Source organism: Acartia tonsa, chromosome 6 (genome assembly GCF_053477335.1).
Source record: "Acartia tonsa isolate MP-2025a chromosome 6, ASM5347733v1, whole genome shotgun sequence".
Taxonomy (NCBI): domain Eukaryota; kingdom Metazoa; phylum Arthropoda; class Copepoda; order Calanoida; family Acartiidae; genus Acartia; species Acartia tonsa.
In genome coordinates this window covers 44,086,067-44,105,966 of record NC_137265.1, presented here as the reverse complement: position 1 = coordinate 44,105,966, position 19,900 = coordinate 44,086,067, and the positions used below count along the sequence as shown (strand labels likewise).

The window sequence follows — 19,900 nt, the reverse complement described above, 5'->3', positions numbered from 1 at the left end:
GATTTAGGTCGTGGGATTGTTTTAAGCTATTTTTATCCACTTTGAAACCAGATCACCTAGATGCCAGGGGCGTAGGCATTATTATACATATATATAAATTACATCAATAAATGTCCGTTCGTCAGCTAAGATCTCGCAAACAACAGTAGAGGTTAATTCTACTTTTAACGGAAACTTACTTGAGGTCACTTGAGGGTTTTATTTTATCTATTTTGATTGAGGGTAGATTAAAACGACCAAAATAAATGATACTTAAGTATTTAAGAAGTAAGTTAAACCTATTTATCTTAGAATTTTGTCACAAGTCTGATATAGCAGCAGTAAAAAACATATCAATATTCCTAGATTTGGGCCGAGACTCGAAACCATCGCCTTCACAAGAATAAGTGAACGGATTCTTAAGATTTTCTGTTTTTAACACTCAATAAAATATTTGATTGTCGAGACCACTAAACTGAATTAAATCCCCATTGTAAATAGATTGTAATATTTCAATAGCGCCATTAATAGCACATTTTATGTTTTACTATTAACAAGGACAATTATGTTCAAACTAAAAAATAATTAAAACAATAGACTCTTATACAGAAATTAGTGAGTGTGTATGTACACTAGTCTGCAGAGATGTGTGTAAACGTGCTGGACATAGCTTTAACCTATTCTATAAAGTAGTAAGATTTTTTGTTTATCCCTAATAGGGAAGCTGTAAATAGGTCCAAGGATGGTTTTTGGTTTTCTGCCCCACTCTCATCGCATAAAGAATCCCTAGATGTTATAGGCGCAGTTGCTAGTTTCATGAAAGCGTACGTCGATCAACGCTTATTTAATAAAAGAATTAAAGTCATTGTGACTTCAACTGTTGTATTGACATACGTACGGGCAAGCTCTTTTGTTGTAGAGTAGCTGCGCTACTAATGAAATTGTGCAATAAAAACATTGTTACACTGCGTGTCTAGGATTTTCTCGTGACGAACCAAACATTTTGTCATTGCAGTATTATAGTTGTATATTTAATATCAGGTATGAATTTACACAGGGATAAGTCAATATAAAAAATTATTATTTGCACGACCTTTATCTGAAAAATCCCAAATGTGGGCATTGGAAGTTGCGAATTTCTTTGCTTTTTATGTATTTGAATTAAAAAAAAGGCTATTTAAAAAAAATAAGATGGACCAAATCACTTACAAAAAGCTTATGAAGTAAAACCTTTTGGTCCAGTGGGTAGACCAGCAACTAACATGTCATATTATTGGAGAATTTTGTTGTAGGCAAAATAGTTTTTCTCTATCTCTTCAAATTTGACTGATAAATTAAAGGGAAAGAGGGGACAATGAGGTGTTAAATACACTAGTCCCCAAAGTTTTATAATTGCGTTTTCTTATTTGTTGGCTTAACAACTTTGAAGACTTTAGGAAATTTTTATGGGTTCGTTCATATAGTTGAGTGTTCATACGTTTCAACCACTAATCTTAATCTTCAGAAGGGGTAATTTTGTGTATCATCATTGTTGATGTACATTAATTTATCGGCCATTGTCTTATCCTTATTGATCTCTGAATTAATGATGACAAATCATAATAATCACGTCTCCAAGATTTTTTCAACACCAAACTTTTTCATGCATTAATACGATAATTCTATATAGAGGCCTTGTAATCAATAGAACAATTGTTAACTATGAAAAAAAGTATGAGAGGGGAGGTGGGCTATCTTTTTATCCTTAAATAAAAAATTAACACGTATACCGAAAGTTTTTATCAGTCCGATTTTGGTATTTTGAATAGTGAACATTATGATAGGTCCGGATAATTATTATTTATACTGTTTTAGAGAAGATTAGACCTCCAAAAGAAATATAATAAAATTATTAAATAATGGGTTAACCTTTTAATACATAGGTTTTATTTCTGAATTATGTAATATAATTAATATGTTTCTGTTTCATGCGATTTTGTGCATTTACGTACGTGTTTACATGTCTAGTTTTACCGCCGCGTGCACGCGGATAATCATCACGCGCGAAGCCATGTTTGACCGCCCAGGCTAGTACATACATCCATAGTTGACCACTCTAGTTAGCGCACACTGTCGTATTTGACCGACAAGCTAGTACATACATCCATAGTTGACCGCTCTTGCTAGCGCGCTTACCTCACTCATTATTTATATACGGGTATAAAAGTTTCAACAATTCAAAATTACATTAAGTATCGCACGTTGTTGAAACTATTTATCGTCGATAATTTATATATGGAAATATTTCCACTAGGGTAATTTGAATGTGATATATATTTTCCTTTGCATCACAGTTAAATGACCTTGTTGGCATTTATTTTATTCTACAGATAGTTCAGTATACAAACCAACAATATATATATTCACCGAAGAATGACCCTTTGGGAACCCCTAACTTTAATTTGCTCTATTTCGGAGACCATAATCAGTTGTAGGTTTTTACTTCATCACTGGTTAATGTACTTTGAAATGTGGGAAAAAAACCTCAACCATCTACACTATTAACTATAGATAAGGTAGTGTTTCTATAGTCATGGTTATATAATATACATGACTAGAGTAAACAACCATCTACAGTCTACACTATATATTCTATATAACTATAGATAAGGTAGTATCTCTATACACTGTGGGCTACAATTAAATCAAGAAAAAAGTAAGTGCCGAGCCCTGGGACCTATGTAGGGTGAAAATAGACATAAATCCTAGATGATTCCAGGTGGAGACAAAATATTTTAGCGGGGTCTTTTGGTTTTTTTTCAATTTAAAGTTCTGAAAAAAAATTGAAAAAAATATGAAAATCTTTAATAAAAAACAAACAAAAAATGATTTGTAATATTTTTTTTTTATTTAAAGGTACAAACAACTTATATAAATACTATAAGCTTTAAAAAAATCACAATTTTCAAATTTAGACTTTCAATATAAAGATTTGTAGAAAAAACCTAACAACAAATTCTAACATATTTCTGATCAACATAGCAATAAAACGTCTTTTGCAAAATCTTTATCATCAAAAATAAATAGCACTTACTAAAGACTTTTTTTCATTTAAACTTATACTTTTCACATTAATTAACTTTAAAGATTCGTTTTTTTTAAAAAGAAAGGTTGCGTGATTTTTTTATTCATAATTAATTGCCTAATTTTGAGATTCAGATAAAAAACCTTACTGCTTTATATCATTGGATACTCTACTAGCAGCGGCTACGCCTCTAGAGGCATATAGGGACCCTTAGGTTGGGGGGGAAGACGAACCTCCCCTTACAATTACAGTGTTTTTTAATGAAAAAGTTAAAAACATTTATTTTGGAGAGTTGATTCTCTTGGGATAGTGATGGTACCCATCCCCAAAATAGTAATAAACCTTACCAGGACATATAAGAAGCTACCATGTAAAGGAGAACCATATTGGTTCAGTGGTTAGTGAGATCCCTTGGTGCACAAAGACTTACATAGAACGTGTTACTTTATTATAAAGATACATATATACACAAAAAAATCTACAATCAAAGTATGTCTGTTTGTTCATCTGTCTGTATAAAAACAGAATATATTTATTTGGTACTAGCGGCTACGCTCCTAGAGGCCTTTAGGGGCACTTGAGAGGGGAAGAAGTGGTTGAATTCTACAACTAGATTTTTATTTTAGACTTAAAAAGAAAAAGGTTTTTTTGTGTGTTGTGGTCCTTTTTTAAGGGGCGATTTCTCTTCTCTTTCTCAAAAAAAGTTATAAACCTTGATCCAAGGACCAATGAGAAGCTACATAGTAAAGTAAAAAAAGAACCATATCAGTTTTTAAGCATCAGAAAGATGGACAAACAGACATCAATCTATTTTGTATCATAAATAGTGCTTTAAAGCAGGGGAGAAATATCATCTGGAAAAAAAAAATTTCCTATCGTTTAAAAGTTATATCCCTGTATAAAAAAGATAGGATGTCCGTGTGTTTTTTCTGTCTGTGCCTAAAGTTCTTGCTAACCGCTGGACCAATTTGGTTCTTCTTTATTGACCTATCTTTTAGACTGATAATAGGATCAACATATTAAGGAGTAGTTTAGTGTCTGTTAATCCTTATATAAAAGTAACAGTTTCTGTGTCTGTCTGTTTGTGTGTGTGTGTGAGGGTGTCTGTCGGTACCGAAGATTCTTTGTAACCGCTTAACTGATATAGTTCTTCTTGGTTCAAGTTTTTCATTGTCCTGAGAAGTTTTGAGTTTAGAAAAAATTAGTTCCTACCCAACATTTAAAAAAAACTTTTTCTTTTACATACTAAAACTGAAAGTAGGGGAGGGGTCAACTTCCCCCCACTTATCAAGGGCCCCTAGATGCCTCTAGGGGTAAAACCGCTAGTGATAAAATAATTTTTATCTTGAATTATGATTAAATTGTTCTTTTTCCATTTAATAAAATATAATTGTAATTATTAACCTCAAAGAATATCAAGAATTAGGTAATTGGATTTAACAAGGGAAAAAGACAACATCCATAATTAGTGAAGTTTAAAAGAATGCAAATAAAGAAAATAGCAAGTGTAACATACAGATACAAAAATATATTAATCAGAGCGAGATGGGACAATGGGCTATTTATTAGACTAGTCCCCATAGTTTAATATAGGAATTTGTTATTCGTTGGCTTAACTACTTAGGGGACCTGTTGCGATTTTTGTTTGGTTGGATTATTAAATTAAGTGCCCAACATTTCAACCATTAACTGAAACATACAGAAGGGTTATCCATGTATCATATTTGGGAATGTAAATCAATTTAGCGGTCATTGTCTTATCCCTTTAGATCCCTGAATAGTAATTAACAATGATCAATGGTTCTTTTTTTTCTATGTAGCTTCTCATTGGTTCTTGAAAGGTTTATAACTTATTTTGGGAGGGTACCTCCACCATCCTAGGAGAAATCAACCCCTAAAAAAGGACCCCATTTCACACACAAAAAAACTTTTTCTTTTTAAGTCTAAAATAAAAATCTAGTTGTAGAATTCAACCACTTCTTCCCCTCTCAAGTGCCCCTAAAGGCCTCTAGGAGCGTAGCCGCTAGTACCAAATAAATATATTCTGTTTTTATACAGACAGATGAACAAACAGACATACTTTGATTGTAGAGTTTCTGTGTATATATGTATCTTTATAATAAAGTAACACGTTCTATGTAAGTCTTTGTGCACCAAGGGATCTCACTAACCACTGAACCAATATGGTTCTCCTTTACATGGTAGCTTCTTATATGTCCTGGTAAGGTTTATTACTATTTTGGGGATGGGTACCATCACTATCCCAAGAGAATCAACTCTCCAAAATAAATGTTTTTAACTTTTTCATTAAAAAACACTGTAATTGTAAGGGGAGGTTCGTCTTCCCCCCCAACCTAAGGGTCCCTATATGCCTCTAGAGGCGTAGCCGCTGCTAGTAGAGTATCCAATGATATAAAGCAGTAAGGTTTTTTATCTGAATCTCAAAATTAGGCAATTAATTATGAATAAAAAATCACGCAACCTTTCTTTTTAAAAAAACCAATCTTTAAAGTTAATTAATGTGAAAAGTATAAGTTTAAATGAAAAAAAGTCTTTAGTAAGTGCTATTTATTTTTGATGATAAAGATTTTGCAAAAGACGTTTTATTGCTATGTTGATCAGAAATATGTTAGAATTTGTTGTTAGGTTTTTTCTACAAATCTTTATATTGAAAGTCTAAATTTGAAAATTGTGATTTTTTTAAAGCTTATAGTATTTATATAAGTTGTTTGTACCTTTAAATAAAAAAAAATATTACAAATCATTTTTTGTTTGTTTTTTATTAAAGATTTTCATATTTTTTTCAATTTTTTTTCAGAACTTTAAATTGAAAAAAAACCAAAAGACCCCGCTAAAATATTTTGTCTCCACCTGGAATCATCAAGGATTTATGTCTATTTTCACCCTACATAGGTCCCAGGGCTCGGCACTTACTTTTGTCTTGATTCAATTGTAGCCCACAGTGTATAGTCATGGTTATATAATATACATGACTAGAGTAGACACTGCTTTATTATCAACCATCTACACTATATGTTCTATATAACTATAGATAAGGTAGTGTCTCTATAGTCATGGTTATATAATATACATGACTAGAGTAGACACTGCTTTATTATCAACCATCTGCACTATATATTCTATATAACTATAGATAAGGTTGTGTCTCTATAGTCATGGTTATGTATTATACACTTTACATTTTAGTTAAAATCTTTAACAGCAGCCGAGAAATTATTTTTCTCCCTACAGAGGTAAATTCTAATTATAAAGTAGTTCCGCTACTAATAATGTAATTTAAATTATCAGTCAGAAACTTTATTGAAATAAATACACAAATAAATATAAAAAATCACTAATATAATCTTACAGAGGCATAAAAATTTTAAAGCTCTTTAAAACATTATAATTACATACTATTGGAAGAAACAAGGACAACAAGTAGCGCAGAATAACATGCTAAAAAATATGTTTTTTTTAAACTGTAATACTGATATGAATTTTTAAAAAAATTGTATCACGGAAAGAAAACGAAGTAGCTGGTTACATAGTATTTTCACAGTAACATAGTATATAATTGCCCCGCATTGTTAGGAACCTGGTACCGCAGGGTTAGAGCCCCCCCCGCAGGGGATAGAAATAGGAGAAAAGCTACTATGAAACCCGTTACTTCGTTTCGTTGATATTATTAAAAAATTTGATTTTCAAAAATTACAGATCATAGAGTATCTGCACTGCTAAAGATATGTGGTAATTATCATTGAAATTAGTGCTTTCAAAAATATAATGACAACCAGGGAGGGGAAGGTTAGTTGTGCTTAAATAAATCAAATATATAAAAAAAACTATAAGCCTAGTGGGGCTCAAAACACAGGCAAAAGAAACTGTTATATATTCTATCAATCGTGAAAAATTGTCTGTAATATGATGCGATACATGATTTTTTTTAGTGACTTGGAAGCCATACTGGAATGAATATACATAATTGAAGTAATTTAACACTCATTGTCCTATCCCTCTCTCCCTAAATGACTCTATTTCAACCATACACAGTTATGGAATCTCGACGACAAAGATTTTTTTATCCAATCTTGACAAGTGAGGTATTTTTGGAAAGAGGAATATATATAGAAAACGTCAATGAAAATTAGAAAATCCGCAGAAATCATATTTGCAAGTTATTTGCAAAAATCTGCAATGTTAATTTGCAAAATTAATTTCATGCCTTAAATGACTTATTCAAAAAGAAATCTTTTATGAAATGTGTTTATCTATAAGTTTAGAACATACTTAAGGCAAAAAAAATTTCTTTAGTGTTACTTTTTTCACCTTATATATGAAAAAAGCAGTTTCTCACATTTTATGATAAAAAAAGGTATAGGAACAAAAAATATGTTTTTTCTTGATGTAAACACAATAATTGGCATAAAATCTATCATCCTACATGTAAAAAATCATATATAGAATCCTTTTAAGAGCAAAAATAGTGCAAAAAGTAACCAAGACATTTTTGCAAAGTATGAAAATCTGAAGAAAATAGTTCTTTTTGATTTTGATATACATATCAGATAAATGTATATAAAATTAGTGATCAAAAACTATAAAACAAGTTATAACTTTTTCAACCCTATCATTGATTAAAATGCACTTTTAGGTTTACTTATTACCAAAGTAGCACATAAAAACTCTTTTTATTAAGTTATTAAACAAAATAAATTAAAATCAACAATTAGGCGTTTTTTATAATGCAGTAGACCATTTTATAGTTGGTTTTTGGCATTTATTTTGTCTAATTACATCATAAAAAGAGTTTTTATGCACTACTTGGGTATTTCTTAAACCTAAAAGTGCAATTTAATCAATGACAGTGTTGAAAAAACTTATAACATGTTTTATAGTTTTTAATCACTAATTTTATATACATTTATCTGATATGTATATCAAAATCAAAAAGAACTATTTTCTTCAGATTTTCATACTTTGCAAAAATGTCTTGGTTACTTTTTGCACTATATTAGCTCTAAAAAGGATTCTATATCTGATTTTTACATTTAGGATGATAGATTTTATGCCAATTATTGTGTTTACATCAAGAAAAATCATTTTTTTTTGTTCCTATACCTTTTTTTATCATAAAATGTGAGAAACTGCTTTTTTCATATTTAAGGTGAAAAAAGTAATACTAAAGAAATTTTTTTTGCCCTAAGTATGTTCTAAACTTATAGATAAACACATTTCATAAAAAGATTTTTTTTAAATAAGTCATTTAAGGCATGAAATTAATTTTGCAAATTAACATTGCAGATTTTTACAAAAAACTTGCAAATATAATTTCTGCGGATTTTCTAATTTTCATAGGCGTTTTCTATATATATATTCCTCTTTCCAAAAATACCTCACTTGTCAAGATTGGATAAAAAAATCTTTGTCGTCGAGATTCCATAACTGTGCATATAATGTGTTGAAATCATGTAATGTAAAAGCTGTAGTAGTTAGATCCACAAACATATTTCTCTAAAATACAGAATATTTTTTATATTACATAATTTCTTTAGAAAAAGAGTAAAAGGAGAGTATTTGTTTTTCTTTTTAAAATAAAATTTAAAAAGTTTGGAAGGGTCGTTTCATCCCCCACAATATAGATGCCTCTAAATTCGTTCGTGTACCTTACTTTTAACTACACAAAAGACGCTCTTTAGAGGATAATTAAGTAATTTTTCAATTTTACTAGTAGTAAAATTATGTACAAGGTGTGTCACTTAAAATGTTCATAAAAATTAATTTTAATGCACATTTTGTATTTTTTAGCCTAAAAGTATTATGATAAGTTTTTTTCCTAGATAAATATTTCAAAATTTGGAATCATGCGCTGCGACCTAAGCCTCCAAGTGGCTCATGTACCAGATAAAGGTCAAGTTTTTCTTTTTATACTCACAGATTCGTTATTAGAGGTTTAAGACAATTTAGGTGACTAACCCCGTACATAAACTTAACCCATGAGAATTTCAGTTAAAACATAAAAATTTTATTTCTTCATAGGAGCTTGATTTATGAAAACATGGTAATGTTTTTTGGTAACTTAACTTTTGAGTTTTAATAAAAAGAAAATTATTGTAAAATGAAAAGCATTAAAAATACACTACATGTTATGTACAAAATATAAATACACTGATTGAATATAAAGATATTTATTTTTGAAAAATGATGCCCAAAAATGAGGGTTTAAACAAAAAACTTGTTGAGAAAAGAATTTGATAAGATAATTAATTTAAACAAAATGAAGCATTTACTTTAACTTTTCTGACAGTCAAAACTAATTTTAATTGCAAACTGTTAATTTCTTTATTATGTGATTGTTTAATTTAAATCTTATGAAAAAATATAATTTTACTTATAACTTTCCTCAAAATTTAAATTGTACTAAAAGGGTATTTTTATGTTTATTCACTGTTTTTAACTAATTTTGATATTTAATTTTATGTCACGAAGAGGTTTCTGTAAGTTTTTTGATAGATTTAAGTTCTCTGTAGAATCTGACTGTATTCCTCCATAAAACTATCCAGATACCTAAAGTTAAACCTGAAAAAAAAACAGTTCTTAGATAATTTTACATTTACTAACATTGATGGTGACCTTTTAGAACACGTTCTGCTAATGGTTGGTTTAAAAGTTTGGTTAAAATTTTTTCAGTTAAGTCTTGAAGCTTCAATAAGATGAGTTGAATTTCCACTTTTTTTGTGAGTGGGAGGGGATATTTTTCGAAAGTATTCTTCAAGTACCCTCCAAAAAAATAGTAATAAACCTTCCAAGGACCTATGAGAAGCTTAACTGTAAAGGTGCACCACATATGTGTAGTTGTCATCGAGATATTTCGGTAGAAATAGACAGACAAGCATCCTGTTACTTTTATATAAGGATTGCATGACTATACCTGCTACAACTGGGAAGACAATAGATACAAGTATGTCGATGAAATAGCTGACAAATATGGACGCCAGGAAGATGGTAAACATGAGGAGGATGGCCACCAGGTCGGTCAGCATCCAGGGGAGCAACATCTTCCTCCGGCGGGTCAGGGTGCCCACAATTAGAAGCACTACATTGATTAACATCAGATAAGTTAATCCCTGAAGAAATGGTACAAAAATAGGCCCTTTTTGTTGGCGTTTTTCTCAAAATAACTGGTTGAGCTCAGTACCCCCACCCCCTATTTTGAAATAAATAAAACGTTTTAGGAGGTATGTTTTCTTTTGTTTGTTTATTTCTTTATGAAAGGTTAGGTTAGATTATATTAGTTAGCCCCGCAGGGTAAGGGCACTGCAATTAGAGGCCCCGCAAGGCTGAAGATTCCCGCGGGAAAGGCGTAGGAAAAAAACTACCATCTTCCCTTATTTTCATTTTTTAATAATATGGATAAAGAGTATACAATTTACTACTTTTGAGAAATTCTTATTATTGCTATGCTTATCATGGGGAAAATAATCCTTGTTAAAATTGAAATAACGTATTCCATTGAAATGGCACTTTGTAAAATTTACTTTGATGATTGTATCTTATTCTTGAAAAATTACTGTTGAATTTAATTTCAGATTACAATGAAATATTTGTGAATATGCAATGGATTTAATTTACATGGAGAAATCAAAATTTACTATGCCCTTAAGTAGAGAGGCAATTAATGACTAAACTGTTTGGCTTATTGCTAGTCTAAAGAATTGCACTTTTTACGGAAGCTATCTTGGGGTGGTTTTAGGCTATTTCTATGACCCCTCCGATCTCCACAAGAGGCTTGTAACTACGAACATATCTTGGATGAAGACCTGTTACAATTACAGAAATGCTTTGCTTTATAAATAATGAAAATTTACCAACCATTCATCCACTTTTATTACATGTAATATATGCATGCTTAAAATATATTTTACCCCACCTACAAGGTATCTTAATTGATTAACAATGCTAACTTGATTAGCTTACAACAGGTTATATTATTAAAGCGTAGCTTTTCTATAATAAAGACTTATAATAGAAGTTTGTCCGTATTATCTATTATGTATTCAAATATAGGATGGATTTAGACTTAAATTTTATTCCAAAAATCTTGAAAATTGAATGCATTATTCATTTTAAATTTGTCAATGTCTAATTTGTTGAGCTTCGTTTTATGGATGTTGTTACCTACTTAATTAATATAAAAGTGAAGCTTATAAACATTTTAGGTGATTAAATCTGCCATTTCATAGGTAATAATGATTATCCTTAATATACATTTATGCAATTTAGATGTTTTCATTTTGATTTTTAAGAGTCATACTATTTTCATAATCCGTTTAAATGGGCAGCAGCATCTACAAATAGAAATGGTTTCCGCAGAAATTTGAACCACTCAAATCCACAAATACCGACATATTCACATTTAACTATTCTGATGTTATTCCTGTAGCTATGAGATGTATGAAAGAAAGAAAAAGTAGAACAGCAAGGATGAGGTGATGGTGAGCGTCCAGCCATTCCAGTGTACGCCAGATTTTCTGTCACAGGCGTTGCACATGTTTAATATTTATTAGCAAAGATACTTTTGTAATTAACTAGTGGCTAAAACCATTCCTCCTAGACTTAACTTTGGATATAGAATGGGAAAGAAACAATTTTGGGAATTATGTAAGGCTCCCTTAAATGGAGAACTCCTTTGTTTTTTTGGTTACTGGTATCTTAATAGACCAGATACAAAAACCTAACTACTTTTTGCACTAGAACTAGCGTTGATGTGGAGTAATTTTTTCTAGGGGTTATTAACTTATTTCTCTTGGGAGGAAGATGACTCTCCTCTTAAATCGTTATAAACCTTCCTAGGACACATGAGAAGCTACATTGTAAAGGAGACCAAACCGATCAGCGGTTAGCGAGATCCTTCGGTACAAACACACAGAAGGACATTCTGTTGCTTTTATATGGTACGCAAAACTGGTTGATTGAGTACTGTTTAGACTGCAAGCACCGAATATAAATATGTACAATCCTGAACAAGTTCTAAATCAAATTGATTGCTCTCTATAAGCTGACTGTTAAGCCATTGTCTTAGGTCCAGCCACCCGTCATCCTGAAATAATAATTGTATGGGATGCTATCTACAATTTTAGCAAATGAATAAGAGGAAGTGCCTAGGATTTTCTCCGGTGGGTTAATTTCTGGAGTAGGTGAATAAAGTGGAAGGCAAGCCTCAAAATTAATTTTAAGGCTTGTATTGACACCTCTTTGGTATAAATTGTTTATCTTACATTTGAACCATCACTAATCACAACCCCCCCCCCAAAAAAAAAAAAAAAATTAAGAAATTTTTTTAGGTTATTAATTGTATACTGTATGTAAAGTAAGGATAATTTGATTAGACCCTTAAAATATCATAGCATCCTTGAAAGGATAGAGCTAACGCGAGGGAGAGAGATAAAAAAAAAAGACAAAAATTGTGAGAAAAACAAAGAAAGAGAAAAATATATGAGGGGGTGAGAGCTATAGAGTACCGAATATAGAGCAGTATTTCAGACAGAAGTACAGACATACTTCATAACTTTTAGAGTTTATATGATACAAGAAGCTGTAAAGATTGGAAGCTCCTTATAGTGCCTATAAAAAAGACCAAAGATAGGCCGTTACACAAACTAAATTACCAATGGCAGGCCAGTATACATTTTAATTGACCAATGGTAGGTCAGTAGACGTCAATTTAAAGCTTTTAAAGATTGCAAAAAAAACTGATAGTCTTACCTGTACCAACAGATATAAACTGGGTATGAATACAGTGAGACATCCGGCCAGAGAAAGACAAGCAGTGATGAAAACTCCAGGTAACCCGGAGCATCTCACACAAAACCCGGACACAGCCATTCTGCACACACAATCATTGAAAATTCAGAACTCTTAAAAATCATATTTTAAAAAAATTGTCCAATGTACTTTTTGAATTAGAATTTGCATGTAATTTGAAGGTTATTGGAAAATTTCAACAAAACAAGGATGACAACATCCATAAAAGCAAAGCTCATTATATCAAACAGTCGAACAAATAATCATTAACATTATACTTGAATGAACAAAATATTTTTAGAAAAATAACGATGACGTACGGCCTTTAAGTATTCTTTATGCATTAGCTACGCTTTATAAATTAAACCTTATTGTTTTAAGAATCACCATACAAAGTTTAAAATTGATAAGGGGATTTTAAAACCTCTTAGTTAACGATTAACTGACTCTAAACATACAAAAGCTTCCCTATATCGATAATTTTTTAAAACATATTATTGATTGAAATGTATTTAAATTTTGTGAAATTAGTTAGCATAAGATTGATAACATCTCATTATGAATGTGTGTGTAATAAAGTTACTCTAAATTTATTGTGTGTGTAATGATTTAGCCAACAGATGCACAAAATACATAATACCAGGGCCAAACACACAACATTATAAAAAGAGAAGCTTTTCTAAAATTAGGGTCGGTCAGTCCGTACGTCCGTCCTTGACGATTAGCTCTTTTCGTTTATTTAAAGATGTTATAATTGTCCTATCGATTAAAACTTTGCATGGTGATTCCTGTAGTAGTTAGGTACAATTTAGAAAGTGTAGCTACCTATAATAATTACCAGAATGTCCGTATGTCCATTTAAAACATGCTGAAATTTTATTTTGTTTAACAGCAAATTTTAATGTGATGTAATTATCAGATTAATCTAATTTTTGGAATACTGATTCCTGGGACAATAAAGTGCAAAGTTATTAGCAAAGCTATAATCTGGTCCTAAAAATGTAAGTATGTCCTTAAACATTATCCTGTATTTAAGCAGTTTTTCAACAAATTTACTTACAATTTTGTTTCGTCTTTTATACATTTATATTTTGATTATTTAATTATGACACTATACAATACATAAAAAAAACTTGAAAATAAAAATATCAAAAATTCGTAATATTTGATACTTTATGACAAGGATATACGTAAATTAATAAATTATAAGAAAAATTTTTCTGTTTCAACTATACATCCATCTATTAAAGTGAAATTGGTTGAATGAGTGGTTTTTGTAGCTATAAATTTTCAGTTAAGATTATGTGAAAAAATAAGCTCTTTTGTGGATGTAATCAAACACCACAGAACACAATCAAAAGTAAAATCTAATGCATGAAATTTACTAAACTGTCCTTGTCAGCTAGCTATAAAGTATACAGAATAATATTTATACAAGTACAATATTAACCACTAGCTCCTAGAGAAGGTGGTCAGGAAAAAAGTCTAAAACCACCACAGACAAATTTAAAGCTTCCCTGAAAAGTACAAACCCATAGGGGCCATCAATTCCTGAGATCTTTAGCATCAGACAAAAAAATCCTTACTTCTTCATATTAATGGATATCAGACTTAAAGCTGATCACACTATTAACGAAGCTAGTATAAGTGGCAGACTCAGATTATGACGTCAAAAAAAAATTATCCAATAAAAGGCCACTATAAATTTTAACATTGGTCAATTACAGTGTATACTGGCCTCTCATTGGTTAATTTTTTTGACGTCATAATCTGAGTCAGCCACTTTTACTAGCTTTATTATTAACAGAAACCATGAGGTAAAGTGCAAGTAACAATAATGATTATATAGTTATAGTTGTAAAGGTGCTATGCTCACAAATGGCTGTAACACGGCATTTAGAGAAACCAATAATAAGTTTGACAATCTAGAAATATTTATAGAGGAGCAACGATCTCACAAATGGTTTTGAACCAACATGAACAAAAACCATAAAACAATATGTTTAAGAATCTAGACATAGTTATAGAGTTGCACCGTTCTAAGTATTCGTTGTGTGACAGTATATTAACAGAAACCATGAAACATTATGTGTGACAATCAAGACATAGTTATATAGAGGAGCTTCGCTTGAAAAAATTGCTGTTGTATGTAACACAACAATTAGAGAATCTATAAAGCAATATATTTGAAAACCTAGACACAGTTATAGAGGTGCTACGCTCTCACAAATTAACAGAAACCATGAAACAATATATCTGCCAAAAGTTAGATGCATAATTGTCAATTTTTTAAAGTTATACAAAGTTAAAAAATACAGTAAAATTCATCATTAATGCGACTTTTATTTAATTGTAGGTTTTTTAAAAGTTTATAATAGATGTATATATCAATAATTGTTGAAAACAAATAAAAGTTTTACATCTGATATATCTAATCTAATACTGAATATATCTTTCTATACTTATTGTAAGATAATATTTTAACCAATAGGTACTAAAATGAAAGAACATTTGGGTATAGTCCTTTCCATGACATCGCTCCATATGGGGCGATGATTTTAATTGATCGCCTCTTATGACAAGGGGCGATGTATTGGCTCCTTGAAAGGAGCGATTTAATAGCCCCATATAACAAGAGGCGATGTTATGACTCCTTGAAAGGATCGATTTGATAGCCCCTTGCCCTAAGAGGCGATTAAATGATCCTTTATCGCTCCTTTATTGCCCCTTCTAAAGAGGAGATGATATGTCCTCTTATCCCAAGGGGCTATTTAATAAAATATCGCCTCTTCATGGCCCCTTCACGATTTTATATATCTTAGTCCCTTGATGGCCCCTACATCGCTCCTACATCGCCCCTTCATCGCTCCTCCATCGCTCCTTCTCCAAATTTATATTACATTGTACTTTGATGGCCCCTACATCGCCCCTCCATCGCTCCTACATCGCCCCTTCATCGCTCCTTCTTCAAATTTATATTACATTGTACTTTGATGGCCCCTACATCGCCCCTCCATCGCTCCTACATCGCCCCTCCATCGCTCCTACATCGCCCCTCCATCGCTCCTACATCGCCCCTTCATCGCTCCTTCTTCAAATTTATATTACATTGTACTGTGATGGCCCCTACATCGCTCCTACATCGCTCCTTCATCTCTCCTACATCGCCCCTTCATCGCTTCTTCTCCAAATTTATATTACATTGCAACTTGATGGCCCCTACATCGCTCCTTCATCGCTCCTACATCGCTCCTTCATCGCTCCTTCTCCAAATTTATATTAAATTGTACTGTGATGGCCCCTACATCGCTCCTACATCGCCCCTTCATCGCTCCTTCTACAAATTTATATTACATTGCAACTTGATGGCCCCTACATCGCTCCTACATCGCTCCTCCATCGCCCCTTCATCGCTCCTTCTCCAAATTTATATTACATTGCAACTTGATGGCCCCTACATCGCTCCTACATCGCTCCTACATCGCTCCTCCATCGCCCCTTCATCGCTCCTTCTCCAAATTTATATAACATTGCAACTTGATGGCCCCTACATCGCTGCTACATCGCTCCTCCATCGCTCCTACATCGCCCCTTCATCGCTCCTTCCACAAATTTATATTACATTGTACTTTGATGGCCCCTACATCTCTCCTCCATCGCTCCTCCATCGCCCCTTAATAGCCCCTTACCTTAATTTATATAAAAAAGCCCCTACATAGCCTCTCCATCGCCCCTTAATAGCTCCTTACCTTAATTTATATAACATAGCCCCTACATAGCCTCTCCATCGCCCCTTAATAGCCCCTTATCTTAATTTATATAACAAAGCCCCTACATAGCCTCTCAATCGCCCCTAATAGCCCCTTACCTTTATTTATATAACAAAGCTCCTACATAGCCTCTCCATCGCCCCTTAATAGTCCCTTACCTTAATTTATATAACATAGCTCTTACATAGCCTCTCAATCGCCCCTTAAAAGCCCATTACCTTAATTTATATAACATAGCCCCTACATAGCCTCTCCATCGCCCCTTACCTTAATTTATATAACATAGCCCCTACATAGCCTCTCCATCGCCCCTTAATAGCTCCTTACCTTAATTTATATAACATAGCCCCTACATAGCCTCTCCATCGCCCCTTAATAGCCCCTTACCTTAATTTATATAACATAGCCTCTACATAGCCTCTCCATCGCCCCTTAATAGCCCCTTACCTTAATTTACATAACATAGCCCTACATAGCCTCTCCATCGCCCCTTAATAGCTCCTTACCTTAATTTATATAGCATAGCCCCTACATAGCCTCTCCATCGCCCCTTAATAGCCTCTTACCTTAATTTATATAATCCTTACCTTAATATATATAACATAGCCCCTACATAGCCTCTCCATCGCCCCTAAATAGCCCCTTACCCTAATTTATATAACATAGCCCCTACATAGCCTCTCCATCGCCCCTTAATAGCCTCTTACCTTAATTTATATAACATAGGCCCTACAAAGCATCTCCATCGCCCTTTAATAGCCCCTTACCTTAATTATATAACATAGCCCCTACATAGCCTCTCCATCGCCCCTTAATAGCCTCTTACCTTAATTTATATAACATCTCTCCTACATCGCCCCTTCATCGCTTCTTCTCCAAATTTATATTACATTGCAACTTGATGGCCCCTACATCGCTCCTTCATCGCTCCTACATCGCTCCTTCATCGCTCCTTCTCCAAATTTATATTAAATTGTACTGTGATGGCCCCTACATCGCTCCTACATCGCCCCTTCATCGCTCCTTCTACAAATTTATATTACATTGCAACTTGATGGCCCCTACATCGCTCCTACATCGCTCCTACATCGCTCCTCCATCGCCCCTTCATCGCTAATTTTCCAAATTTATATTACATTGCAACTTGATGGCCCCTACATCGCTCCTACATCGCTCCTACATCGCTCCTCCATCGCCCCTTCATCGCTCCTTCTCCAAATTTATATAACATTGCAACTTGATGGCCCCTACATCGCTGCTACATCGCTCCTCCATCGCTCCTACATCGCCCCTTCATCGCTCCTTCCACAAATTTATATTACATTGTACTTTGATGGCCCCTACATCTCTCCTCCATCGCTCCTCCATCGCCCCTTAATAGCCCCTTACCTTAATTTATATAAAAAAGCCCCTACATAGCCTCTCCATCGCCCCTTAATAGCTCCTTACCTTAATTTATATAACATAGCCCCTACATAGCCTCTCCATCGCCCCTTAATAGCCCCTTATCTTAATTTATATAACAAAGCCCCTACATAGCCTCTCAATCGCCCCTAATAGCCCCTTACCTTTATTTATATAACAAAGCTCCTACATAGCCTCTCCATCGCCCCTTAATAGTCCCTTACCTTAATTTATATAACATAGCTCTTACATAGCCTCTCAATCGCCCCTTAAAAGCCCATTACCTTAATTTATATAACATAGCCCCTACATAGCCTCTCCATCGCCCCTTACCTTAATTTATATAACATAGCCCCTACATAGCCTCTCCATCGCCCCTTAATAGCTCCTTACCTTAATTTATATAACATAGCCCCTACATAGCCTCTCCATCGCCCCTTAATAGCCCCTTACCTTAATTTATATAACATAGCCTCTACATAGCCTCTCCATCGCCCCTTAATAGCCCCTTACCTTAATCTATATAACATAGCCCTACATAGCCTCTCCATCGCCCCTTAATAGCCCCTTACCTTAATTTATATAGCATAGCCCCTACATAGCCTCTCCATCGCCCCTTAATAGCCTCTTACCTTAATTTATATAATCCTTACCTTAATATATATAACATAGCCCCTACATAGCCTCTCCATCGCCCCTAAATAGCCCCTTACCCTAATTTATATAACATAGCCCCTACATAGCCTCTCCATCGCCCCTTAATAGCTCCTTACCTTAATTGATATAACATAGCCCCTACATAGCCTCTCCATTGCCCCTTAATAGCCCCTTACCTTAATTTATATAACATAGCCTCTACATAGCCTCTCCATCGCCCCTTAATAGCCCCTTACCTTAATTTATATAACATAGCCCTACATAGCCTCTCCATCGCCCCTTAATAGCCCCTTACCTTAATTTATATAGCATAGCCCCTACATAGCCTCTCCATCGCCCCTTAATAGCCTCTTACCTTAATTTATATAATCCTTACCTTAATATATATAACATAGCCCCTACATAGCCTCTCCATCGCCCCTAAATAGCCCCTTACCCTAATTTATATAACATAGCCCCTACATAGCCTCTCCATCGCCCCTTAATAGCCCCTTACCTTAATTTATATAACATAGCCTCTACATAGCCTCTCCATCGCCCCTTAATAGCCCCTTACCTTAATTTATATAACATAGCCCTACATAGCCTCTCCATCGCCCCTTAATAGCCCCTTACCTTAATTTATATAGCATAGCCCCTACATAGCCTCTCCATCGCCCCTTAATAGCCTCTTACCTTAATTTATATAATTTTTACCTTAATATATATAACATAGTCCCTACATAGCCTCTCCATCGACCCTAAATAGCCCCTTACCCTAATTTATATAACATAGCCCCTACATAGCCTCTCCATCGCCCCTTAATAGCTCCTTACCTTAATTTATATAACATAGCCCCTACATAGCCTCTCCATCGCCCCTTAATAGCCCCTTACCTTAATTTATATAACATAGCCTCTACATAGCCTCTCCATCGCCCCTTAATAGCCCCTTACCTTAATTTACATAACATAGCCCTACATAGCCTCTCCATCGCCCCTTAATAGCTCCTTACCTTAATTTATATAGCATAGCCCCTACATAGCCTCTCCATCGCCCCTTAATAGCCTCTTACCTTAATTTATATAATCCTTACCTTAATATATATAACATAGCCCCTACATAGCCTCTCCATCGCCCCTAAATAGCCCCTTACCCTAATTTATATAACATAGCCCCTACATAGCCTCTCCATCGCCCCTTAATAGCCTCTTACCTTAATTTATATAACATAGGCCCTAC

At 33.5% G+C, this 19,900-nt stretch overlaps 1 protein-coding gene across 1 annotated transcript in view; it reads right to left on the bottom strand.

The window, feature by feature from the left end:
* Nucleotides 1-8,341: 8,341 nt before the first annotated feature.
* The window catches only part of LOC145323393 (uncharacterized), a 29,221-nt gene continuing 17,662 nt past the window's right edge, over nt 8,342-19,900 (bottom strand). The window contains exons 2-6 of the mRNA XM_080165815.1: nt 12,809-12,929; nt 12,066-12,143; nt 11,483-11,577; nt 9,975-10,141; nt 8,342-9,622 (exon numbers count right to left, since the gene is read on the bottom strand). Coding sequence (XP_080021941.1) covers nt 9,525-9,622; nt 9,975-10,141; nt 11,483-11,577; nt 12,066-12,143; nt 12,809-12,928 — 558 coding nt within the window. The 5' untranslated portion in view covers nt 12,929 and the 3' untranslated portion in view covers nt 8,342-9,524. The remainder of the gene's footprint in view (nt 9,623-9,974; nt 10,142-11,482; nt 11,578-12,065; nt 12,144-12,808; nt 12,930-19,900) is intronic.